At 36.9% G+C, this 27,468-nt stretch overlaps 2 protein-coding genes across 5 annotated transcripts in view; one reads left to right on the top strand and one right to left on the bottom strand.

Annotated features, from left to right (window-relative positions):
- Positions 1-27,468, top strand: part of LOC126202895 (calcium uptake protein 1 homolog, mitochondrial) — a 236,704-nt gene that overhangs the window by 181,625 nt on the left and 27,611 nt on the right. The window lies entirely within an intron of this gene.
- Positions 3,724-26,054, bottom strand: LOC126202897 (carbohydrate sulfotransferase 11-like). The gene is made up of 6 exons (XM_049936973.1): positions 25,499-26,054; positions 13,288-13,500; positions 10,508-10,745; positions 9,025-9,301; positions 8,479-8,715; positions 3,724-6,072 (listed from the first exon to the last, which is right to left on the bottom strand). Exons 2-6 carry the CDS (start codon positions 13,492-13,494, stop codon positions 5,919-5,921), a joined length of 1,113 nt encoding a protein of 370 aa, XP_049792930.1. The 5' UTR covers positions 13,495-13,500; positions 25,499-26,054; the 3' UTR covers positions 3,724-5,918.

Here is a 27,468-nt window from a genome sequence, read left to right as displayed (position 1 = left end):
ATACATCACATGATCACACTGACAGAACCACAGGCACATAGACACAGGCAACAGAGCATGCACAATGTCGGCACTAGTACAGTGTATATCCACCTTTCGCAGCAATGCAGGCTGCTATTCTCCCATGGAGACGATCGTAGAGATGCTGGATGTAGTCCTGTGGAACGGCTTGCCATGCCATTTCCACCTGGCGCCTCAGTTGGACCAGCGTTCTTGCTGGACGTGCAGACCGCGTGAGACGACGCTTCATCCAGTCCCAAACATGCTCAATGGGGGACAGATCCGGAGATCTTGCTGGCCAGGGTAGTTGACTTACACCTTCTAGAGCACGTTGGGTGGCACGGGATACATGTGGACGTGCATTGTCCTGTTGGAACAGCAAGTTCCCTTGCCGGTCTAGGAATGGTAATACGATGGGTTCGATGACGGTTTGGATGTACCGTGCACTATTCAGTGTCCCCTCGACGATCACCAGTGGTGTACGGCCAGTGTAGGAGATCGCTCCCCACACCATGATGCCGGGTGTTGGCCCTGTGTGCCTCGGTCGTATGCAGTCCTGATTGTGGCGCTCACCTGCACGGCGCCAAACACGCATACGACCATCATTGGCACCAAGGATGAGGTGACTCTCCTCGCTGAAGACGACACGTCTCCATTCGTCCCTCCATTCACGCCTGTCGCGACACCGCTGGAGGCGGGCTGCACGATGTTGGGGCGTGAGCGGAAGACGGCCTAACGGTGTGCGGGACCGTAGCCCAGCTTCATGGAGACGGTTGCGAATGGTCCTCACCGATACCCCAGGAGCAACAGTGTCCCTAATTTGCTGGGAGGTGGCGGTGCGGTCCCCTACGCCACTGCGTAGGATCCTACGGTCTTGGCGTGCATCCGTGCGTCGCTGCGGTCCGGTCCCAGGTCGACGGGCACATGCACCTTCCGCCGACCACTGGCGACAACATCGATGTACTGTGGAGACCTCATGCCCCACGTGTTGAGCAATTCGGCGGTACGTCCACCCGGCCTCCCGCATGCCCACTATATGCTCTCGCTCAAAGTCCGTCAACTGCACATACGGTTCACGTCCACGCTGTCGCGGCATGCTACCAGTGTTAAAGACTGCGATGGAGCTCCGTATGCCACGGCAAACTGGCTGACACTGACGGCGGCGGTGCACAAATGCTGCGCAGCTAGCGCCATTCGACGGCCAACACCGCGGGTCCTGGTGTGTCCGCTGTGCCGTGCGTGTGATCATTGCTTGTACAGCCCTCTCGCAGTGTCCGGAGCAAGTATGGTGGGTCTGACACACCGGTGTCAATGTGTTCTTTTTTCCATTTCCAGGAGTGTATTAAACCAAAGTGTCAAGAGTGTCCAGGAAGATGACGTCTACTTATAATGGCATACTAAATTTTTGTATTGAATTATAGATCATTCATGACTCTGATGATGGCACCTTTTCATTGCATATCCCATTTGAAGCATATGCTATTTAGATGATATTATGACAGTTGCCCTCCCTTAGACATTAGATGATCCTGCAATGCTTGTCACCATCTTGCTAAAGAGAACCAGTAACATGCAGTTTTGTATCCATTGACAGATGCTGCTGTTGTCTTCATGTTAATTCAATAATTCCGCAATGACCTTGTGCAACTTTTAGATGAGTTACTGCATACAGATTCATTTAGTCTGCCACAGAGCTCTGTGCAGCCTGAATTTGCATTCTCACACATAGTTCACTCTTTTCACTAGTGAAAGAAATGTATATTTTAACAGTTTATTATAGAATTGGGAGGTATACCAGAAAATTAAGAAACTGGTTTAGCATCTTAGACAAAAGGAGGTTATGCAAACATGGCTGAAAGGAACAACTATTTAACACAGGTAGTTAGGCAACTGTTGGCATGAAGAAAGTAAATGGAAGGAAAATCTTGGAACAGTGCAACTACTGAAGAGAAAGTGACAGTTTTAAGCGGAAAAAAAAATGCTGAAATAAACAAAATTAGCCTATTTGAAAATGTCTTTGTGGGGATGTGGGAAGATGCAGTGGAAATTTGATTGAACAAATAAACACTAAAGTGTTAAGAAAATAAAACAGGAACTGATAATTAAAATCAAATGAAGGAAAATCCAGGATGGAATAATGATAATGTTATGAAAAGGACAGATTGCTACCCATTATGTAGTGGAGATGTAAGAAGCACCTTTCCTCTTCATAGTATTATTACATTCCATCCTGGATTTTCCATTGCTGGAAAGAAAGAGAAAAACCTCTTTGGGATTTCAGTAGGGCTGTTTGAAGTTCAAGGATAAGTGATACAAAAGGAACTTGGAAAATTAGAAAGTATTCAGAGGAAGACAATTCTCCAAAACTGAAACAATGCTATAATTAGCATTAGAAGCTGTGGAGCCATAGTACAAGAAATTTCTATAGTTGTTTTACTCTATGATAAAGGTAACAGACTGATGATGATGATGATGATGATGATGATGATGATGATGATAGATTTCATGAGACTGCTGTGGCTCTGGTGATCAACCACAATTATGGTTGATGATATATATATCATCAAAGCACAGTGAGGTCCATCTCATGTATGAGTGCTATTATCCATATTTTACACCATTCTCATTTACAGTAAAATAATAATGGAAATTCCTGAATGGAACAACATGTAAAATAAGGGAAAGGCAATGATTCTTTTATAGCAAACTAATTTTTTTATCATAGAAACACACATAAAAGAAAAGAGCATTCACACCATCTTTTGAGCTCTTGCTCTTTCCCTAATAAATGTAGTAACATTCATATACCCAACCCCAAAGACATCCAGATAAACTGAAGGGTAATTATGCAACTTGATCCTTAATTAGTTGACAAGGGTCTTGTTTCACATATCTCATGTGACTTTAGAGCTTTGTAGAAAGCAGTTATTCTAATAATGACTAAACTCACAATCACAGCTTGTGCATGCATCCAATCCGTGTCCCTCTTTCATGTATTCTTCTTTTCAGTAGCCTAGCCAGTCACACTTTGTGCATTTTTCCTCTGAATCTTGTTGCTGCCTTGGCCATCTATTCATTCATGTTTGTTTCCCCAAAAGTCACATCAGGAAGGAGTTTTGTTATTTTGTTAAGTAACATGGTCATCTCATTTCTAAACACCCTGAACCCCATAGTGCTGACATTCATATATAATCAACACTATCATTCATGTTCACTACTGAACTTCCACAGATCAATTGAAAATCCAGAAAGTGATGTAGTTATTTACTTGGTAGCATAGCATCTCTTCTGTTTGGTGAGTGATGATCAGTTCTCATGTACACAATTAAATGAATTGTAATGGATACATTTATACTGTACCAAACATTTTTACCATGTGGTTCATATGATCTTTACTTGAATTAACCTTATTGCTGCCTACCACCAAACACCATACAATACAAATAGAATATAAACTTGAGTTTCCATATATTTCTTTTTTCCCCTGTGTTTGTGCTTATCATCCTATAGCAAAAAGTTTGGGAACATTTCAAGTTATTGAAGTTTGTTAATTTTTTCACTACCATAAAGTAGATTTTTCAGTGATTAAAACAATTTTATTGCCTCCATTTGAGCTTTTAGTACATTCAGATATAAAATGTAGAAATGTTTTTAAACAAAGTTTTGGTACACCAAAATATCAAAGTTTTTTTCTAAAATACTTATTGAATTATTTTTGTTAGAATACTAGATAATATCATTGCTAAACAGTGACAGTTTGTGTTACATTTTTATGCAGTTCTTGTATATAGTTGTGGCTTTCAAATGCTTTTACAATAGATGGACAAGATTTTTCTCTAACTGGAAGTAATATAGTTTTCAGAATGTTGCTGCATTGTGTGTACATTTTGAGGAACAGTCATCATATATTATTCTTTTGTGCATGTCTGTTCCAATGTAAAGAATGTGTATGTCACATATCAACTAATGAGATGTTGAACTGATGTGCACCACAGACTAACATATCTATCATCACCAGTATCCAAGGTTATCGGAGACAGTGAATCTAAGTGCATTATCATCTTGCATTATAGTGGGAATTACCAGTTTGAGATAAAAATATGCTACTATCTCTATTTTAGCTGAATGTAATGGTTTAACTGTTGGAAAACATCAGGTACAATACGTATTTTTTCCATGGCACAATATACTTAGGTAGTATTAGTGAGGAAGTTGAAAACTTAGAAATTAGTTTAAGATAAACAATATAGAGGAGTGGTTTTCACTGCCAACAAAATTTTATTGTTAAATGTATGTCTTAGTAAGCCCCTTTCAAATAACTACAGTGTAACAGTGTCAGATTGGAAGCAAAATTCCATTACTTTGTATCAGTGTTATATCAAAAATGTCATGCACTGTCTACACAATTACACTTTTTGCGCTATGAAGAAAGCATACAGAACAAAACAATAAAGGAAAAATGCACATGTAGTAGAAGATATTGGGTAAAGTCATTGGATAAACTCCTGCACTGTTTCCATAACTGTGTTTTAAATTTGCCTGTCTTTTTTCTGTAGCTACACGAAATGAATATTCAGGAACAAGCACTGTTACTTAGATGATGATATTCATATTATCATAAATATTTTACATTTCTTTAGTGTACTATAAGCTGAAATGTATAATATTGTCTGAAGAATGTAAAAGGCAACAAGAGAAATTCAAGCTCGTACATGCTTATCTGTCTTATACGCTTAACTGTCTTTCTTCCCACCCACTATTTGCAAAGGGAAGAGAATGAAAGGGAAATGACAATGATACCTGAAGTAACCTCGCCTCCTCCACATACTGCAAGGTGGCTAGCATAGTGTAAATAACTGATGGCTGGAGGGAGCAAAATAATCCAAAATTTTTTGTTACTCACTACTATTATTATGTTTTTTTTTAAATGTAGGGAATATTTTATCTATAATAACCCATGAAAATTGTCGGTCAAACTTGCAAGGACTGCATAGTGCTTGCAAACAACAATTATCACTGAAAGCAGAAGTAATTATTAATGTGGTGCAGTATCAAAGGAATTGAAGTACTGCATATGCTTAAACCATTAAGCACTTAACAAACTTCAAAATGGTTTGTACTGTATACAACTAATTCAACGGGAGTAAGGGACCGATATTATCTTCCTTTCTAATCATGGATGAATCTCTCAAAATGCCATACTGTAGACCTCTTCATTTACATTTTGGACATTTTAATGTTGCCACACTTCACTAGTTTTAATTGTTTTGTAATATGAACATAAATTTCTGAACATTGTTCAGCTGAAAAAGTTTCAGTCATACTGTAAGAATTAAGTGGTGGGCTGTCTTAGAAGGTGTTACACTCACAATAACCAGTTCTGAAAACTATTTTACTTCTTTTATCATGCAAAAATGTAGTGTTGTTATTTTTATCTATCTCATCATCATTTTATTTTTATTGCAATCGTAACTGCTGTGATTTGGTCCAAAAGGATTGGAATGGTTAATCCAAGTATTTGCTCTCCATGTGACTCAACTATTTTACAAAAGACACAAAGACAAATTAAAGCTGAAGTAATCATTAATGTGGTGCAGTCATCTTATTGACAAACTGACTCTGCTCTTCCAGTGTTCATAAATATATTGTAACATACTGAATTTGTTCATATATTACACTGAAAACATTAATGACGACTTTCAACTTTTCAATAATTTTTATAGTATAACAGGCACAAATATTAATAACATGGTTATTCACTTTTGATTTGGGGTGTATAGTGTACAAATATTGTGAATAGCATCTGTAACAGTAATATTTACCTAATTTCCTGTAAATGATTAATAATTTAGAAAGCAAGAAGCAAAGTATCTCTTCTTATTAATTCCATGATTTGATGTAATGCAATAGACACATAACTATAGTTCAGATTGCGTAAAAGTGAAGTACTTCGTTGCATTGTAATCAAACATTTCAAAATCAGTACCATAGATTTTGTGTAACTTCTCCATTTGTTTTTTTGTCAGTTGTGAGTAGTATTTTTCCACTAGTGCAGCTGTAGCTTTCCCATCCCTGCAAGAAAGAAATATGATTTACTTTATTTGGAATGCCATTAATGCTAAAGAATTTAGTTTAGTTGGTATTATCTTCTTTACCAGCACAGCAATTTGTTACCTCAAGTATATGGAACAATTTTTATTTACATTTGTTCTGAGAAAAAGTACATTATAAAGCTGTTTAACTTGTAACTGGATTCCTGAAAGACTCTTCTCCTAAAGAACTCTGCTGCCTTTTTCCTTCACATACTTAGTGTCTCCATTTTAATTTCTTGTGAGTTAACCAGGTGTTTCGTGAATATCATGAGTGTGAGAGAGAGAATCTAAAAATTGTTAAAATGATATTAAGAGTACTTCCTGTAACATCTTCATTCCGAACAGTACCAAACTTTTTTTCTTTAGTGATGCATAAACTAATGCTGCTCTGCAGTTGAATACTATTTATGCTATGCAGGCAGACAGTCTCCTCTACCAGATCTTGGTCAGTTTGTTTTGTGAAAATACTATGCCCATTGTGTGGAAAGGTGGTATTAGAGTGTGTGTCACAGCCCTAAATATATATGGTAGTCCTGAAATTCAGAAAACGAATGCATGTTGGCGTAAAGTATGAAAAATTTGTGTGATACTCTTCCTAACTAATACCTCTAAAGCATAAGGGCTGTTCACATAATTTATTTTCGTATAATGTCTCCACTGGAGATACTTCTGTAGAGAACACTTTAATATTCAATTACTGCTGTATTGCTCTACTACTGAATCATTAACTTATTTCCCTTTCATACTCCCTTAAGGCGTCCAAACTTCGGTTAGTCACATGGGAGTAAGCCAAGGTGGTATGCAAGGTATCCAATTAATTTCACCCAAGTTTGTGGTTTTTTTGGGACCAAAGATTTATGTGGAGACAATTATCAAGAAACGAGAATAAGTTGTTAGTGTTACTTGCTGCAGTAAGTATTTCTCATACCAGTAAGCAGTTATCAGTAGCACACTGCATTCGTCATCCCTCTGTCTTGGAAAAAAATCACCAACACATCTTTTAAATGTCAAAGACAATTCTGAGAACTTGCTCTGATAATAAGCAAATTCTAGCGATGATTTTGGCGTCTTTTCTTGTACGTTTCAACTCCAATTTGTTCTCCAGGATGTAGTGCTGTATCATGGCCTCATTATAAGTTACAGTTATCTTAAAAATGCTTTGCCTTCTTTATCAAAATGTTTTGGAATCCACATACACTTGTTTCTAGGTTCCATGCCTCAGTCTGTAAAAAGGGAACCCTTATAGGATCACTTTGTTGTCCCTCTGTATGTCTGTCTGTCTGCTTGCCTGCCTGCCTGTTAACAACGCTTTTCCTCAGGAATGAGGATTCATAACTAGTTCAAATTTATGACACATACTAATGTCTATCGTCCCTTGGCGGTGTAAAAATTGTAAGCTTCTAAGTCACTTCAGTCAAAAGTTATGACCATTTATGTAACATATTTTGATACTTGAAAACACTCATCAAAACCTATAGGGTACTTCCTGTTAACTTAGAAACATGAAATTCGGCAAGAAGCAAGGTTTCACAGTACATGTAAAGTAAAGACTCTGAAACTTTTTAAATTGTAATTGTATCAAGTAAAAACTATCTTTTGCAATTTGAACATACATCGCACTCATCGTCTGTCAAAAGCACAATAGATAGACATCACTGCATGCAAACATAAAATGTTAGTTGTAGTCATGTTTCAGTAATTAAATAAAAGATATTATATAAAATCTTCTCTCTCTACATATATAAACTGAAGTTATGTCCGGGCTAGAGTGAGGAACTACTGTAGATATTTTGATACAGTCTTGGAATTCCTGGCACTAATATCGTGGCATTATCAATATTGATAACAGGCAAAAATTGTTGAGACCTCGATGAATGGACTATATGATACATAATTAAGTTTGTACGTAACTGTCAGTGTGTGAGTCCTACTTGCACTTGGTTAGTTTTTGTGTCTAGTGTTTTTTCAAAATTTCAGCTTTCTGATGTAGTTAAGAAATGAGATGATAATATTTTGCATAGTAAGTGAAGGTGCCTCTTGTTTCCACATTGTGCTGCTACCAAGAGAAAGATGGGATGATGGAGGGGGAACTAGCATCACTCCCATCCATGTATGTTCTCCAAATGAAATGTTTTTAAAAATATTAGAAGAATAGCTTTTCCTCTTGAAGGTACAGCACAAAGGTTCAGCTTACATTCAAGTGATGTTTGTATCTCACTGATTCAATCAGAAATAATAATGTGTCATGTAAAATAATGTTTGTAAGACCTATTTAATAAATTTTTCTATTAAATGTGAAAAGTAACAAATGAAATAGAAAATTCCCTGTTAAAATGTTCCACTGCAGATTTTATGCAATGATTTAGTGAACAATGGATGTACATACCTTGCCTTGTTGATTGCAGTTCTTGGCTTATAACGGAAGTGGGAAGGTAACAGCAGTCTTTGTAGACCAGCCTTATGGATGATATACTCCTCATCTCGATCTAGTGTTTCCATTTTTGCAATAACTGTAAAGTTTACATGGCATGGAGTACAGAATGAATGATAAGGTGCCCAATGTTCATCAAACTTTTTACTGTTGATGATGTAATCAACAAATTCTGGAAATGTGGGACCTGACCTGTAATCAAAATGTTTCAAATTTCTGAGTTTCCACATTTATATTTCTGTTTACCATCTCCACTAAATACAAATTTTCTAGTATGTTTCGTCAATTAATCACCTAGCAGGAGTTCTTTGTTGCTTTTGATCTTTATTTTCTGAATATTTTTATTTATTTACTTATTTATTTTTAAACAGTGCATCGAAGACAAGCAATTTAGTGGACTAAACGTCTTTTTTAATGTGTTATGTATTGCACTAGGAGGCTGTTGTATGCATTTTGTTGTTAGTTATTATTTTGTAAGAATAACTTTATGCTGCTACTCACCTTACACTTTCTGGCACATCAGTCATCGGATCTTGCTTGTACCGATAGTGCTGAGCAATATGTTTTGAAAGTTTTCGGTAGTAAGGATTCTTTGCCCCCTCTATCTTGTTACGATAAGCAGAAAGCAAGCGTTCATATGGCTCTCTGACAATCAGGAATGAAAGTGCGTGTGGAAGTGTCTCCTGCAATTGCTGAACAGATGGTCGTGGAAAGCGAGCACGTGCAAGGCTCATTGGTGTTTTGCGTGTTCGCCTTAGAAATCTCTCGTTGTAGCCAGCTAGATAAAAAAAGGAATGTTTCTTTAGTGTTGTATACATACTTACAACATTTTAGAGAGCATTTTTCATATTGTTATTTATGTTCCTGTTATTTCAAATAATAGTACTGCAAATTTCTGCCTCTGACTCAAAAACTACCTTTAAAAGTAATTACAATTTACATTTCCAGGGAATTTATTTATCTTGTAGGTATTCAATGAAAGACAAAATAAGATGATAAAATAAAACATCTTTAATTTTTTTGCTTGTAAAAGGGATCAGCTCTTGGGATGATTCGATGGTTCCACTATTGTACCATTTTGTCACTAAAACCATCAATGTTCTTACATCAAAGCTAAACTCAAGTTTCTACAATCCACATTAGATACTGTCATAAAGAGCATCGCATTTAAAACATTGTTGTCAGCAGAAGTAATACAATGCCTGTGCTGAGATCAGTATTATACGTAAGTTGTTTGTCATGACAAGGCATTGTGAGTGCTGTATTCTAAATATGCTATAGATATTTCATACATATCAGCTATTAGTTATACAGAGAACTCTGCATGCCAGTGAATAAAAATTATACTGACGGTGTCTGTAAGATTGGTTGAACATGGTATCTGAAGCCAAATAGAGCTGAGTTTGTCCTTTTGCAAAAACAGTTCCTGTTTAAGTGAAAGTAGATCAGTAAAAACACTAGCCATGTCAGCCTCTTTGATTCCCAGATCATTCGTCCTCTTTGATTCCCAGATTATTCAGCCATGTGTAGATCATGTAACAGCTATTTCAAAAAATAACAAAATCATGTTGTACTGATCCCTCAACTGACCAAAAAGACCTATGGACAGATGTTTGGAGATCTAAAGCCATTCGTGTTTACAGTCTGTAAGTAAAGTGTTAACAAACTCTTGGGTTATAGGCTGGCCTATGAAAACTTGAGTACAACCTAAAGATTACATGGTGGCTCGGACCACTACAATAGAGGGGGGCAGAAAATCCTGTGTGTCCCCTCTCTGGTCCCGCCCCCCCTCCCTCACCTGCCCCCCCACCCCCCAGTCGCTCTCTCTTAATGACAAAAATGAAAAAAATTACATGAAGATAAAGTAAGTACCTATAATTTTGAATTAGAGCAGTTAGTGGTACAACTACATGCTAAATTTCTCACCAAGTCATTTAGTTTTCAGTCAAAATAATGGATGTGACTTATACTTTCCTGTACCCACCTAATATATTGAAATGATACATCCATGTTGAACTAGCAGCCTTGAAGATACTACACCAGACCAGATGGTGATCCTTGTCAATGAAAAATTCCCAGGCATTTGGCTGTCCTCTGGTGTTCAATCCTTTGTCGACACATACTTCCCATACATGTTCACGTCTCATCTCATATATTTCTTCCAAATACCCTGGGTCATAATTATAGTTGTAATTTTCTGTTTCCCAAACTGCATTTGTGTCCTGTAGTGGAAAGTGTGTTATACTGGTGAAATGTTTCCACATAAAATCAAAACCAACATTTACAACATTGACTAGACTTGTTGTGAGTGATTCTGACCAAAATCTTTCTAAAAATATGTATTTGTCCACTAATCAGCCATAATCACACGTGCATAGGCTGCACAAAACCAAAACTTAAAGTGTGGGGCATAAAGAGTAGAACATAAATGAAGTGAAGATTATATATAGTCATTTAATGTTAAACAACTTGTTGTAATGCATTTGAAGGCTTCCACCTAACAGTTGTTTATATGATTCCATAACATTTCATCTATATAAGCTGCCTATTTTTCTCAGTATAGTATTATGGTAGTTACAACAGGTGATATGTTTCCCAGAGAAATGAAACTGGATTGCCAACAGTGCCTTGTCTGTCATAATTTGTTCATTGCCCTGGTGTGGCCGTGCGGTTCTAGGCACTACAGTCTGGAACCATGCGACTGCTACGGCTGCAGGTTCGAATCCTGCCTCGAGCAAGGATGTGTGTGATGTCCTTAGGTTAGTTAGGTTTAAGTAGTTCTGAGTTCTAGGGAGCTGATGACCTGAGAAGTTAAATCCCATAGTGCTCAGAGCCATTTGAACCATTTTTTCATTGTCCTACTGTTTATCTAAATAAAATTACTTATTCTTCATTCAAGCTTATTCTGCAGTCTCCTGATGATGCTATTAATGTCACTATGTTGTATGCAGTCTGCCACTAAGGTATTAAACATGTACATTATTTGTGTGTCATATCTGAAGGCCTCGACGTATGTTGTAGTTGCAGTTACAGAGGAAGTCATCTGTTGTTGTTTTTGATGATGATGATGATGATGATGATGACTTCTTTAGTCAGAAGAACAGTTTGGTGCAGCCCTCCACGGTAGTGTATCATGTGCAAGGCTCATTATCTCTGGATAGCTACTGCAACCTACATCTGCTTGAACCTGGTTAGGTTATTGAAGCCTTGGTTTCCATCTTCAATTTTTACCCACAAATCTTCCCTTTATTACCAAAGTGATAACTTCCTGATGACTCAGAATGTGTGCTATCAATCAGTCCCTTTGTTTAGTTGAGCTATGCAATAAATTTCTTTTTCCCCACTTCATTTCAGTACCTCCTCATTTGTTATTCGAGCTTCAGCATTCTCCTACAGCACACCTTTTCAAAAGCTTCAGTTCTGTTCTTGTCTGAACTATTTATCATCCACATTTCACTTATGTACATCCCATGCAAATATTATCAGAAAAATCTTTATACTAAAGTCAACAGATTCATCTTTCTCAGAAATGCCAGTCTGCATTTTATACACACTTTAATTCAACTGTCATAAGTTATTGTGCTACCCAGATATCAAAACTCATAGACTAGTTTCAGTGTCTCATTTCCTAATCCAATTCTATCAGTGTCACCTGATTTTCTTCTATTACATTCCATTACCCTTGTTTTACTCATGTAGCCCTGCCTCACTCCCATCTCAACTACTAATTTCCTTTCATGTCCTTTGACTCTAATGTCTCTACTCTGCTTTCCATACAAGATGTAGATAACTTTATGTAACCTATGTTTTACCTCACCTACCTTCAGAATTTCAAAGAGTGTTGAAAGCCTTACCAGAATCCACAAAAACTATAAATGCAGATTTGCTTTTTTTTCAGTTTACCTTCTAAGATAAGTTTTTGGAGCAGTATTGTCTCGTATTCCTACATTTCTCCAGAACTGAAATTAAAAGTCTCTATTCCTACATTTCTCCAGAACTGAAATTAAAAGTCTCTGAAGTTGGCTTCTATAGGTTTTCCATTCTTCTGTAGCTAATTTGTATCATTGTTTTCTTACCATGATTTATTAAATGATGGTTAGATAATATTCACGCCTGCCGGCACCTGCCTTCACTGGAATTGGAATTATTTCATTTGAGGGTATTTCAGCTATCTCGTATATCTTGTACATCAATATGAGAAACAACACCGAAATTGTGTTCTTTGTTCACTCTGTTATGATTTGTATTCTGGTGATATTTAGATTGTGTTGATGTCAAACTGAACTGCACTGACTCATTAGTTGCCAGTAAACTGCCCAATATGCAGAGTCAAATGATTACTGTTCAGCTTCCTCAATGGAGCTATGATGAACAGGAGACATCTAAATGTTGATCTCAATTTTTGTATTGCTCTTCTTTTGGTAACAAATTACTGTGCATTGAGAGACAGAAGTTGACAATACTGTTGCCTTCTGGTGGTTTGGAAACTGTAACACAATGATATTGTGCCAGAATACTCTTTAACAAGAAAGACATTATTACAGTATCCATCAGACTGACTGATTGCAATTACTCTATGGGCTCTTTTTTCCTAATTAAATCATCTTTACTTTCTTATGTACCTTGCCCACAAAGGGGAGAAAACTATTGGAATATTCACAGCATGGTATTTTATAGTGTCGACTGTGTGAATTAGCAGAAAACTCTGTATCAGCATTTAAAGATTGTGAATGTCATGTTGAGTAGTAACATTTCTTTACTTACTTGTAGTTTTGGTTCATCTATTGTTACATTCAGATAAGTTAGAGAAAACCGAGCATCAGCTGCACGAAGTTTGGCCACCGCAAAAGAACCCAGAGCAAAACAATAGGTCACAACAGCTGCTGCAACACTCGCCATTTGCAGTGTGCTGCGATAGCGAGAGAAGCAGCGTTGTGCTGGTCGTCCAGTGCAGCCACAGGTGCATCTCATGACATCCTATTGAGACAAACAAGTACGCAAACGTTGTTAGTTTTCCTTGGTGTATAGAATAAGGACAAATCGGAAAAACCTTATAAGGACAAATAAACCACACACACACACACACACACACACACAGTGAGAGTGTCTTTCCTAAGAGTCATCAGGCAAGTTTTTGCTGGTATTTCAGCAGATATCCACAATTTAATGTTTGCAATGTGTAGCTGGAATCAGCCCAAACAAACACCAGTTATCGTATCTTCATTGTGAAGCCCAGTTTCAATGAAAAGTAATAGTTTGTTTCCCATTACATACAAAATTATTTTTAAAGTGGAATTTTACATACCCAGATTACTCTAGTGTGATACTTGTTTCATCAAAATGTGTTATCAGAGAGTAAACCAGGAAGGATAACCAGTAATCCGACAGTGACTGAGCAGGCAGCACGGGCCAGAGCAGTGCTGTCACTGCTGGAGCACTGGTTATTCTTTTTAGTTTATTGTCACTCTTAATACACAATGATGAAAAAATATCACGCTACCGAGCGAGGTGGCGCAGTGGTGAGACACTGGACTCGCATTCGGGAGGACGACGGTTCAATCCCGCGTCCGGTCATCCTGATTTAGGTTTTCCGTGATTTCCCTAAATCGCTCCAGGCAAATACCGGGATGGTTCCTTTCAAAGGGCACGGCTGACTTCCCTCCCCGTCCTTCCCTAATCCGATGAGACCGATGACCTCGCTGTCTGGTCTCCTTCCCCAAACCAACCAACCAACCAAATATCACGCTAGACTAATTTGGCACTGCTCAATCAAATGCTCGCATAAAATTCAACTTTTAAAAATAATTTTGTTTGTAACGGGAAAGAAAGATAAGACTTTTTGTTGACACTAGGCATCACATTCGTGCAATGAGCAATATTTGTTTGGGCTGACTCCAGCAGTACATTGTAAAAATGAAATTGCAAGTGTCTGCCAAAACAGCAGAGAAAAAAAGCCTGGCGACTCTTAGGGGAGACACCTGGTATGTATGACAGTGGACACATTAACAGACATGTTCTTTTATGTCTCCATCATATTTTGGTAAATATATATATCCTAGTGCAAGGAATAGTCCATTCTAAAGTTACATTTTATTCTTTAGTTAATTTTATGTCTATGGAATGAACACACAATCAGTATTATATTGTGCAAATTGACAAAAATTTGATTACAATTTATATTTAACACACCAGCTCTTTTATTGAAAATGTTATATCTGAGATTTTTTAGAGAAATGGGTTTAGAGCAGCCATTAATGACAGATTGAATGTTGAATCTCACATTCCCTGGTATCTGCTGAAAGCTGGAAGAAAGTTAAACGGGATAAAATCAAGTGGACAGATGATATAAAATTTGTGTCAGTTAGTGGAACTGATTCTGTATCATCAAAAAATCTTGCTGACAGTGACAAATGGAATGGTTTCAAAAGAAAGAAATGGCCTCTTTGTAATATTATGGATGTGATTAAAATTACCCTGTTTTCTAGCGAAGAAGTAACTGTTCCTTCCAATTTCAATTTTAAGTAAGCTAATCATTTGCTATTTTCGCAGTGGGTATTGATAACTCATTTAGAAACTACTTTTTGTTTAAAAAACATTAGGAGAGAGCACATTCACCCATTTGATTTACTGTGAAATATGTGAAAAATGTTTTCTGCCTCATCCGAATTACAATTGTGCTTTGTTTTCATGAACTTTGGGTACACTAAAGTCTTTCTGCAGCCATCAGTAACCAGTATCTAGATCAGTTCATAATAGGAAACACTGACATGCATAATTCAAAGAAATGCAGTATTAGTATAATGTACCTCATAAATAAAAGTAAACAGTGAATTAAATACAATCTTTCATTTAATCTCCCCTTTTAGAATATTACTGACACACTGTCACTGATGTGTCTCCAAAAATCAATCAAGTAGAGTTAAGGCTGGATTCTGTCTCCACAGCATTTGATCAAAATTATGTTATTATTATTATTATTATTATTATTATTATTATGGTTGTTGTTGTTGTTGTTGTAAGTACACCTAGTTACTAAGGATAAATTACTAGGATAATCCATTGATTAAGAAGTAAATGTGTTTGTTTCTAATCTTTTTTTAAACAAAAGTTTTAAAGTTGGTAACTTTCAACTGCTGAAATGACAAAAAGTGTATTTATTTATTAAATCAGGGTAGCTAAAAATTAATTTTCACTGTAAAAAATTAAATGGATGTATTTAAGCACTATCATCATGCTGAAAACGTTATGTTTCTTACCTTAGGAATTTGACAGTTTGTTAGTACTAGGTTGAGTTTTTGCATGTACGGTGAATCAGAGCAATATACCAAAATATTATGGGTAAAAAATTGCTTAGTTTTGAGAATTCTCTTCAGTGCCACTATTTATTTACCACTGTCTCATTTTAAATTCTGAAGTTGTTTCCATTTGTTCCAGTTTTGAATCATTTCGATTTCTATGATGACCTGAATACAGTTCATGCCTAAAGGCTTACCTAAATTGCATTTTACACAAAAAAAATTGGGGCAGCTATGTTTGTGGCATTTACAGTTATTTAATACAGTGTTCACTTTTATTTATGAGGTACATTATACTAATACTGCATTTCTTTGTATTATGCATATCAGTGTTTCCTATTATGAACTGATCTAGATGTGCCAGCTGCTAGAACAGTTGTGAACACTCCCATAGATACATAATTTCATTTATTTTATTGTTACTGTAGTTATGTAGTGCACAATATCAAATGGACTATGGCTATTATTATTTCTATTACTGATGTGTGTCTTTCAGTGTGTGATTGGCTGACAAGTTAGTACAAAATTGTTGAGAAAACTTATTTATTTTTTCAACAGTGAACTACAGAGTGAAATTATATTTTCTCATGTTCATGGTGGATGTCTTTTACTGTGTCACACTTTCTTACAACTGCACAATTTCTGTGAAATACTTTCCTCTTCATCACAACAATATTTGGATGGAAGTTTCTGACTGCTATGTCTCAATTATAGATGAGGTGATTAGACATGTTTCATGTGAGCCAATGGATTAGCTGCATGTTGATGCTGCTTTGTGTGTCTTAAGATTATCGTAGAGGACTACATCTTACATGAAGTTACAAAATTTCAGTGTGTGTATGTGTAATTAAGCTTATTTGAGGAGCTGAGAAGGCTACCAGAACATTCCCGGGCCATATAGGAGCCAAACAAGGTGCAATTTAATGCCAGTTTGCTATTTTGACTGCTGTTTTGTGTTCTTACTGCTGAAGTGGCTCCACATTCCTTCCACTCTCATGATTTTTTTTTCAAGAAGTCAGTATTTGATACTGAGAGCACAAACAAAATTTTAAATCTGTATTTATTTACTCTGTTGCAGATTTGAATCCATCTTTGGGACACACTTGTCATGCATACTGCTTGGTCCTAGGGTCTCCATAACAATGTGATTGATTTTTAATCACCGGAGGAGCTACTTGTTGGCTGTGGAATTCTAAAATTCTCTACCCTCCTACCCGTTCTTCCTTTTTTTCTTATGTCCAAGCTGACTAAGTGAGCAAAATTGCAGTTGGTCTTTCTTCCATGACAGTCTTCATTATGGATTTATGGCATCGTTCTTGCACTTAACTGTTGCATATGAAGTACAGTATACACAAATCAACTGACAGTGAGTTTTCTATAGCATTGGTGAAAGTTCATAACAGTGCATATTTCACAAGCTGAAGTGGACTTAGTGGTATCAGGTATGTTTCTACTTTTGTTGCACCATAACACTTGCAGGAATAGAGTGCATTAGGGGAGTACGTGGAGGAAGGACTTACTCAACAGTCTACAACTCATTCAGTATTGCATTTTGTTTATGCTTGTGCACCAACTGAAAATTGAAAGAAGAAAGTTAAAGAAAAAAGTAATTTATTCACATTTGCTTCCCTCATTTGTGTGAAATAAGCCATGAAAATTTTAGGTTGTTTAGAAATGGGAATTTTATATATACAAGTCCTTTAATAGATTCAAATTGTGTGCTAGTCCAGCACTCCAACTCCCAAATAATGGAATCATACAGTTGTAGTTATTAAACTTGTCAATTATTTTAAATTTATTTTCACTATTGCACTGATGGAGTGGTTAGTTACTGGTAAAGACTTTGCCAAAGAGTTTTCTCATTGCAAGACATTACCAAGAAAGAATCTGCTTTTGGTGGAGAGAATTATCTTGTTGACTCTGTACAGGTTCATGTTTAAGTGACAAGCAAACAGCGCAATTATTCATTTGGGAATTTAACTAGTCAGTGTGAATGCTAGAGAATGGTCCGTAGGTGTTGTGAACAGTCTGGAAAATGAGGTTTGGTCATTGTCAAATGTCAGTGTTGTACTAGGACTGCTTTGGAGTAAGCAATTTACTGCTGTATGTATCACACAGTGAGAGGTGCAGCAGTGTGTGTCGTGGTGGGTTATAGATACCATCTCACTGCATCATGGCACTGCCTAATGGATATCCGTAGTTTTCATTTTCCATTACATTGTACCCATGGTTTTTCTACCTTTTTGAGTTTGTGGTTCCCCTGACCAGTTATGTTGTTTCCATGGTTCCCCTATAGGTTACTGTGTAAAAACTGGAAAAATTAATAAAAAATGTTGTGAATAAAATACTACTCGTCTCAGTACAATGCTTGAGCTTGCTTCTTCTTCCCCAACTTGTCAAATCTTAGCATCAAATGAGATACAGCTATCTTCATTTCCTTCTCCACACAAAGTTTTGATCTGTACTTAGTTTTAATGACTGTAACTCCCAAAAATCCACTCTAACAAAGATAGGAGGTTGCAAGAGGAATTCATACCTTCAATACTTTCGTACTCAAGCTTGGAAACTCTTTTCGTACTGAATATCAAAATGTTTGCAATGTCACTTGTGAAATCTTCATTTCTAGTGAAGAATCTGTGAAAGTTCTACCAACTGTTACTCTTCTGCAGTACTGTGAAGGAATTTTGAACTCACTGAAACCTATTTCATTTCTCCTCCATCGTTCACTCTTCTTTCTCAAACAACCAGCTTCTTTTTGAAGACTGAAATTGTGTCAATAACCCGAATGAAATGAGTTTCATTTCCAGAGACTTTTTCAGTTAGTCTAACTGCTCAAATATACCACATAAGTATCCAAATTTTAGTTGATTCAGTGTCTAAAAAACCCTTAGTGCTGATATGATTTTCTTCTGCCAGGCAAGAACAAACATCTTGACTAAGTTAAAAAATGCATGATAATACATTTCCCCTGGAAAGCCAATGAATGCTGCTATAAAAGAAGAGAGCTGTATGTTCATTGCCCATACTGTGACTAATTGTCCAAAAAATCAAGCTTTCTGTGGACAAGTTATAATAAAGTTCACCACATTTATGACAGTTTTCAGTACTGTATTTGATTCAGGTCAGCACTCATGTGTTGCGAAGTAAGTGTTTCTTTATGGATGGTGTAATGGGTTCTCATAATATTGGGAGCTGGTTGCAAATTGCAAATAATTGCTTGTAGACCACTCTAAACCCCCCCCCCTCCCCACCTCCCCCCCCCCCCTAACCAACATGGACCACACATTATTAGTACACACATCAACACAGAGAGCTCAGTTAATTTGGTTTTCTGTCATGAATCTTTCTCTGTCATACCTGTATTTATATCTGTAAAAAAAAAAAAAAAAAAAAAAAAAAAAAAAAAAAAAAGTAAGTTGTCTTAAAAATCACCTTAAAATGCACCTAGCAAATTGAGTATCTCTATTGCTGTCAGTGGCCTCATCAAGCTGCATACCAAAATTCCAGCCTCTAATTTTTTCTATAACTTGTTCATGAATAGCCCCTCCTGAATCTTGAATTTGATGATAAATTGTAGTGCCAGACAAAGGAATGGACAAAAGCTGTTTTGCCATGGACTCTCCAAGCATAATGGACACTTTCTCAGTAGCACACTGTAGAATTAGTTCTTCTTCAATCAAATAGACTTTCTTACATTTTGCTACCCGCTAAGCTACTTTGTAGAACACTAGATGTGCTTTAATCGATATTCTTATCTGCTTAGAAAATGATGATTCTTGTTCTTTCATTTGACTCAGTTTTCTAGAAAAATATTCTCTTGGTTTGACCATGTCATTCTTATGAACATTTTCTGAATGATGCTTTAATTTGCTAGGTAGCATACATTCAACAGAAAGTAATTTCCAAACACAAAACACACTGAGGATGCCCTTCATTGTTCACAGCAGTGCATGCAAAACCAAAATCTAAATAGCTACCATTGTATTTTCTGTACTTGTGTTTAGGTGCTAAGTATAACACGCAATACTTCAGCTTCTATGTTATGACTGCTTACATTGGCTGATCAGCATCTAAAATGGAATTCCTCCGATGCCACACAGGTGGACACCAGAAATGAAATTTTCATCGACTGTCTTCTATGCCACGAACTATGAAGCAAATCGATGGCACCCCAGGTCGTCAGTCATGGCACACGAGGGCGCTACAGTGCACAGGTTAAATATCACTACATTGGACCTTGATGATTTCACAATTTGAAGTGAATAACATATTGTTACCATTTGGCATTCGTCCGTCTCCATTTACGATGATGTTTCATTGGGAGGAAGGTTTCGGTCATTGATTAATAATGATAGCTGCCATAGTGAATGAGAAACATAGAAGTTATTTTACGTGGAATCATTCTGAACAGTGCTGTCAGACACAGCATGTTTTGCGGCAGTACCTTGCTGGTGTAAATTCTTCATTTGTAGGATACTGTTGTGCTAAAAAGTGGTTCTTGTTGAGTGGTCAGTGTCACCTATGTTCAAGAAGTATGTATCCTTTGTTTCAGTTGTGAGACTGTGAGGCTTTCTGTTACCTATTCAGTGAACCATGCACTTAGCTGACTGCTGAATCCATGTTGTCATGTTGTTGTGGTCTTCGGTCCATAAACTGGTTTGATGCAGCTCTCCGTGCTACTGTATCTCGTGCAAGCCTCTTCATCTCCAAATAACTACGGCAACCTACATATTTCTGAATCTGCTTACTGTATTCATGTCTTGATCTCTCTGTATGATTTTTATCATGCACACTTCCCTCAAATTCTAAATTTGTGATCCCTTGATGTCTCAGAATGTGTCCTATCAGCTGATCCCTTCTATAGGTCAAGTTGTGCCACAAATTTTTTGTCTTCCCATTTCTAATCTGTACTTCCTCATTAGTTACATGAATCCATATATCTCTCTTATCGCTCTAATCACTTGCCACATCAATGCTATAAACTGTTCACAGGATTAAAAAAAAATCAATTATGCCCCAATAATTGTGCCACACTGGAAGTCACTTGTGTTTGGAACCGACCTATGATGTGTTCAAGTTAGTTATTGCTTGTATCAGATATTGGAAATTTTGGTAGTCACTGGTGCCGATTTCAAGAGCAGTGAATTCATCATCTGAAAATCTCATTGTTGAATTATCATCATGTATGCTTTGTTTTTGAAATTCCTCCCCATGAATCCTTCAAACATCATGCTTTCTCATACAGGGTGTTACAAAAAGGTACGGCCAAACTTTCAGGAAACATTCCTCACACACAAATAAAGAAAAGATGTTATGTGGACATGTGTCCGGAAACACTTAATTTCCATGTTAGAGTTCATTTTAGCTTCGTCAGTATGTACTGTACTTCCTCGATTCACTGCCAGTTGGCCCAATTGAAGGAAGGTTATGTTGACTTCGGTGCTTGTGTTGACATGCGACTCATTGCTCTACAGTACTAGCATCAAGCACATCAGTATGTAGCATTAACAGGTTAGTGTTCATCAACAACATGGTTTTGCAGTCAGTGAATTGTTTACAAATGCCCATTTGATGTATGAATTAGCACGGGGCAATAGCCGTGGCGCGGTACGTTTGTATCGAGACAGATTTCCAGAACGAAGGTGTCCCGACAGGAAGACGTTCGAAGCAATTGATCGGCGTCTTAGGGAGCACGGAACATTCCAGCCTATGACTCGCGACTGGGGAAGACCTAGAATGACGAGGACACCTGCAATGGACGAGGCAATTCTTCGTGCAGTTGACGATAACCCTAATGTCAGCGTCAGAGAAGTTGCTGCTGTGCAAGGTAACATTGACCACGTCACTGTATGGAGAGTGCTACGGGAGAATCAGTTGTTTCCGTACCATGTACAGCGTGTGCAGGCACTATCAGCAGCTGATTGGCCTCCTCCTGCGAATGGTTCATCCAGCAATGTGTCAATCCTCGTTTCAGTGCAAATGTTCTCTTTATGAATGAGGCTTCATTCCTACGTGATCAAATTGTAAATTTTCACAATCAACATGTGTGGGCTGACGAGAATCCGCACGCAATTGTGCAATCACGTCATCAACACGATTTTCTGTGAACGTTTGGGCAGGCATTGTTGGTGATGTCTTGATTGGGCCCCATGTTCTCCCACCTACGCTCAATGGAGCACGTTATCATGATTTCATACAGGATACTCTACCTGTGCTGCTAGAACATGTGTCTTTACAAGTATGACACAACATGTGGTTCATGCACGATGGAGCTCCTGCACATTTCAGTCAAAGTGTTCGTACACATCTCAACAACAGATTCGGTGACCGATGGATTGGTAGAGGCGGACCAATTCCATGGCCTCCACGCTCTCCTGACCTCAACCCTCTTGACTTTCATTTATGGGGGCATTTGAAAGCTCTTGTCTACGCAACCCTGGTACCAAATGTAGAGACTCTTCGTGCTCGTATTGTGGACAGCTGTGATACAATACGCCATTCTCCAGGGCTGCATCAGCACATCAGGGATTCCATGCGACGGAGGGTGGATGCATGTATCCTCGCTAACGGAGGACATTTTGAACATTTCCTGTAACAAAGTGTTTGAAGTCACACTGGTACGTTCTGTTGCTGTGTGTTTCCATTCCATGATTAATGTGATTTGAAGAGAAGTAATAAAATGAGCTCTAACATGGAAAGTAAGCGTTTCCGGACACATGTCCACATAACATATTTTCTTTCTTTGTGTGTGAGGAATGTTTCCTGAAAGTTTGTCTGTACCTTTTTGTAACACCCTGTATACATTGCTATTTGCAAGAACTGATCACATGCTGTGTTTTGAGACAAATTGAATCAGATGCAGCAGGTGATTCTAACACAATATACGTAGAATAGTTATTTGTGAAAACTGAACTTTGTTAGACTTGATAGTATGTATGTTAGAGATTTTTCATGAGACTTTTCACCAAAACGTTATTTTCTAATACCACAAATTATGTTCAATTTTACCTGTTGTACTCATGTATTTAACTGAGACTTTTATTTTTCTTATTGTGACTTAATTTTGTATGATATCTGGGATGTACACTTACAGAGTATATCACGATGTAGCAACTGTTACGTTATTGCGTAATGCCAGTAGTTACAGGCACACTTGTAGCCTGGTGAACAATGACTATCTATTATAAGGTTCCAGCTATTAACTTCAACCATCAATATCCAAGGTGCAGTTCCCTGTATTATTTAACTGAAAACTGATAAATTTGTTCAGGCATATCACCCAGTGAGCAATGTGGTGAGATGTTAAGACAGTGTACTCACATTCAGGAGGGTGGCAGTTCAGATCTTCAAGCATTCAGATGTATGTTATCCAGTCACTAAAATGCCTGAGGCAAATTCTGGGATGGTTACTTTGAAAAGAACACACACAATTTCTTTTCCCATTCCTCCTCAATCCAAGCTTATGCTCCATCTCTAATGACATCGTCGTCTATGGCACATTGAGTCTTAATGATCCTTTTTGTGTGTATTCAACCCATTAATTATAATATGTGTAAAGAAATACAAATAAAACTCATTTAAATTGTCCTGCAGATACACTGAATATTGTTTATTGTGTGTCTACAAAGATTATCATAAAACTGTTCATGAAAACAGTTGTAACTGTCAGTCTTCACCAAGAGGTTTGGACCATTTCATGATAGGCAAGCCTGTTAAAAATGAGTTGAGATTGTTGCTTCTGCCTCCTTTTTGCCTTTCATTAAACAGATATGTTATTCAGATAATCTGTGATTTGTTTGGGTCCCATGTAATAGCCACATTTTGGACTTCCCCTTTCTGTTCCCAAAATACTTTTGTTTTAAGCAGTCATAACTTTTTCTATACTTCATCCTTATCTTTTCTTGAATTTTGTGTTACCCTTGTTCCTAATTGTCCATGAAAAATTTCATATAGCAAGTAAGAATACATTTCTTGGTCATAAGTGTCCAGTAATTCGATACCATAAAAATTAAAATTATGAGCAATATCTGAAATATTGTTTAACTATTTATGTCATTCAGAAATTTTCTGTTGAAACTCAGCAAATGTGGCTTTGATATCCTTTATAATCATGCCTTTGCAATTAACCTAATGACTATGACAGTATTGAATTATTGCTTCAAGAAAAATTGTAAGTTAATATTGGCAATCTTACACATTTTAAAACAGAAGGAAAAAGTGTCCGTCAGTACAAGATTTTTCCCAAAACTTCCAATTATCAGTTAATCTATATGTGGAATTAGAGATGTGATATTTGGATGAAGAAAATCCACTATGATAAAATCTAATTATTCTGGTAGCTCCTAGCTGGTAGCTCATTTTTCGTCAAAAATTTATTTATAACTACAGATTTTAAAATGAAGCCAGGTACACAGCATGAAAAGGAAGGATAAACCTAACATGAAAACAGCTGGCTGACTGTTAGTTGCTTTTGTCACATCATTGTTCTCAATTTGTCATTGTTTTCCTCAATGCACATGACAACAGTTAAGAAAATTTTGTGTTGTCAGGTCAGGTAGAGGTTCACGTAATTGAAAGTTGTTAACCAAATCTAGTGCCATTGATCAAGAGATTTTTCCCCTTCGTACAACTACTCATTATCAAGTATTTTAAGAGTAAAGGAGATCACTCACCAAAAAATAGAAGCATTCTGCTAGAACTCTCCTGCTATAGTCGTTATTAAGTATGAAGTTAAAAGAGATCTTGCTAACTTAAGTATGACTATAGTAACTTGTATGGTTTGTGTGATCTACTGTGCCACATTGTTGGCAACAGTTTTCATAATTATTCACTGTTACTAACAAATCTATTGCAACAGTGTGATCTTTCAGGAAGATACCAGTCTGTGTATTTCTGTTGATTTAAAGTTTTGTACATTTCTTGTGAAACATATTTGTTTTATTCTCTCCATAATGATTGTATGATGTCTATGCTGCTGAACAAATGGTGTTTTTTAAACTGTCAATGTACTTTAGGACAGTCAACTTTTGCTGTTTTCATCATACATAGTTGCCTGAATTCCACATGAAAAAAACTGATTCTTAGATACGTTTTTCTAATAATTTCGACTTGTGTGTTAGAATTTTAATGATTCTTTCTTTCAGTAACTGAATTACTGACTCTACCTTGCCTTCTAAGTGCCAAGGGACAAAAGCAATTGTGAACAGTTTATGTGGGCACTGACAAGGTATTCCATTTAAGGAAACACTCTGTAATTATAAATAAAAACAAATATTTTGTGTATGACATTAATTTCAGTGTCTTCTTTGATCTTTAGTATAATGAATAAAAAGGAGACTCACAAAAAACAAATACGAGAATACAGAGTGCTAGTTAAACCTTAAGGAAAGAGATGGTTGAAGCAACATTGTCTGCAGCTAGCCAAAATAAAGAAACAGTAATAATAATAATAATAATAATAATAATAATAATAATAACAGAAAAAACATAAACAATCATCATAAAGGAATTCAAGTTCAAACGCTCTCTTTAAATGGGAATAATAGAAAATAATAATAATAATAATCATAAATAATTTGAAATAAAATTGAATATTAAGTGTAAAGATTGATGTGTGCAGATAGCCTCCAGTTATATGATGAAGATAGCAAAAGGATTCAGAATATAGGAAACATACTTACGTAATTCTGGTAGTTGACTTCATAAAGATGTATGACATTACTGTTGTTAAATTCTACTCTGGGCAGTACCTATGATGTGCTGTCACATATTTGTTGTGTCAGGGTGGCGATGTAGTGGGAACTCTTTTAAGTTGAGCAGTGTTGTATTCCCTCCCACCTACTCCTCACTTTTCTTCTCAGTCCATTTATTTTTAATCAAGTACAGTCCCTATCATAAAAACACAGTAGTATCACTTCTTTTCAATTGTATCATGTGTTATTTGTTGAAAACCATAACAGGGTGTGCATGACAAAACTTTGCTGAAAATTTAGTGAATTCTTCTCATCTCTTGCAAACCACTTACACTTCTCTGCTCTCCCACTTTCAAAACCCTACCACACACTTAGACGAGGGGAATAAGGAAGTTTACACAGTAACAGAGTGTAGCTAATTAAGTGTTAACTGCTCCACAAAGCAAACTTGGCAGTCAATGTACTTTGCTGTTCACATACACAGTTATTCAGAGACTGACATGACACACATCTGTAGATGCACTGTTGTGAGGCAGCCATTGCCCTGCCCTGTTTCAAGTGTGGTGGTGGGGGAAACTGCCAGTATTGATTACTGACTGTCTGCCTGCCTGAGAGGGAGAATTGTGGAAGAGGAGGGGTGGAGGCTGTGAGCACCTGTCTGAAAGTGGTAGGGGAAGCTGGAACAAAGAAAAAGAGAGGGGGGGGGGATTAATTAATAAGAAAGCCAATTTGTCATTTTTGCACTTGAAGTTTATCTCATTGTGTTGACTTGAACATCAGATTATTTTGCATATTTTCAGTACCTGTCACCACATGCAATTATCTTCTGGAACAGTGCAGCTAATATAAGCAAAGGTTTTGACTCAGCAAATATTAACAGTAAGAATACTTTGTAGAGAAGGTAACCCAACATTGTACTGGGACCTCTACAGATATTTTGGAATTATTATACTAATTTCCTAGTACATTTGCTCCTTCATAGCTCTTTTTGGGATGTAAAAAAAGCAGTTTCAGATTATCTGTGATTTCCACAGCCTTAACACTGGACTTGAAAACAACTTTCATGTAGACCTGGCCTCATTGTGTAGGTTTCACATGATGCACTGTGTTTAATGTAAAGCTCATAAAATGCTCTCATCACTCATAACGTAATAAATTGGAAATCCCCATAAATTCAAAAGGAAAGTAAAACTATTTTGTATTATGCTCTCCTACAAATTATGTAATGATTTAGAATGTGGAATTTAAGACTTTGAATAGCTGTTCGATGTTCATTACAAGCAGATCGCTGTTCTTACTGTTTGTGGGGAACAGCTATACCCAGTAAATATCAGTGTAGCCATAGAAGTAATAAGCAGCCACCAATAGCAGATAAACAGCAACCGATTACTAAAACTAAGGAAGTAGAATCTAAAAAGTTGTGGGTTTCTTTCTAATTTTCCTATGAAACATTTAGGCTGTTGAGCATAAGTAGTGTATAACAGTTTGATGGCAATTAATCATAAATGCAGTTCTTAAAATCAACTTTTCTTCTGTAATTTATGTATTATGACACTGTCCACAGTCCTGTAGGTTCTCCATATAACAAGATGAATGAATGAAAGAGAGAATGGTATTAGGTTTTGTTTCAAAATGAAAATTCTCTCAAGAAGACAAGAAAAGTATGAGACTGAATTGCTGGCCTCCAGATGGGGAGAGAGAGAGAGAGAGAGAGAGAGAGAGAGAGAGAGAGAGAGAGATACTTTTGTCTTCCCTTCTCCTCACAACAGCAGGATCCCCCTCATGTCAGAATTTGAGTGACCTTTTTAACCTTCTGTAATTCTCCTGAGGAAGGAACTATTAGTTCCAAAAGCTTGGATAATGTATATGCTTTTATAGGTGTATGTCAGCAGGACTAACAATTCTCTTGAAGGTAAATATGGCAGCAATTCTGTCCCACAATTTTATGGTAATAGGTT

This window comes from Schistocerca nitens, chromosome 9 (genome assembly GCF_023898315.1).
Source record: "Schistocerca nitens isolate TAMUIC-IGC-003100 chromosome 9, iqSchNite1.1, whole genome shotgun sequence".
Taxonomy (NCBI): Eukaryota; Metazoa; Arthropoda; class Insecta; order Orthoptera; family Acrididae; genus Schistocerca; species Schistocerca nitens.
The sequence above is the reverse complement of the archived record's forward strand: the minus strand, read 5'-3'. Positions and strand labels throughout refer to the sequence as shown.

What these genes read in the sequence shown, in the direction of transcription:
- LOC126202897 (XM_049936973.1), bottom strand. Translation starts at nt 13,494, where the DNA reads ATGAGATGCACCTGTGGCTGCACTGGACGACCAGCACAACGCTGCTTC. An exon ending in TAGATGAACCAAAACTACAA is followed by an intron (nt 10,746 to 13,287) that starts GTAAGTAAAGAA and finishes TTTCCACTACAG; the next exon opens with GACACAAATGCAGTTTGGGA. An exon ending in GTATCATTTCAATATATTAG is followed by an intron (nt 9,302 to 10,507) that starts GTGGGTACAGGA and finishes TTTTTTATCTAG; the next exon opens with CTGGCTACAACGAGAGATTT.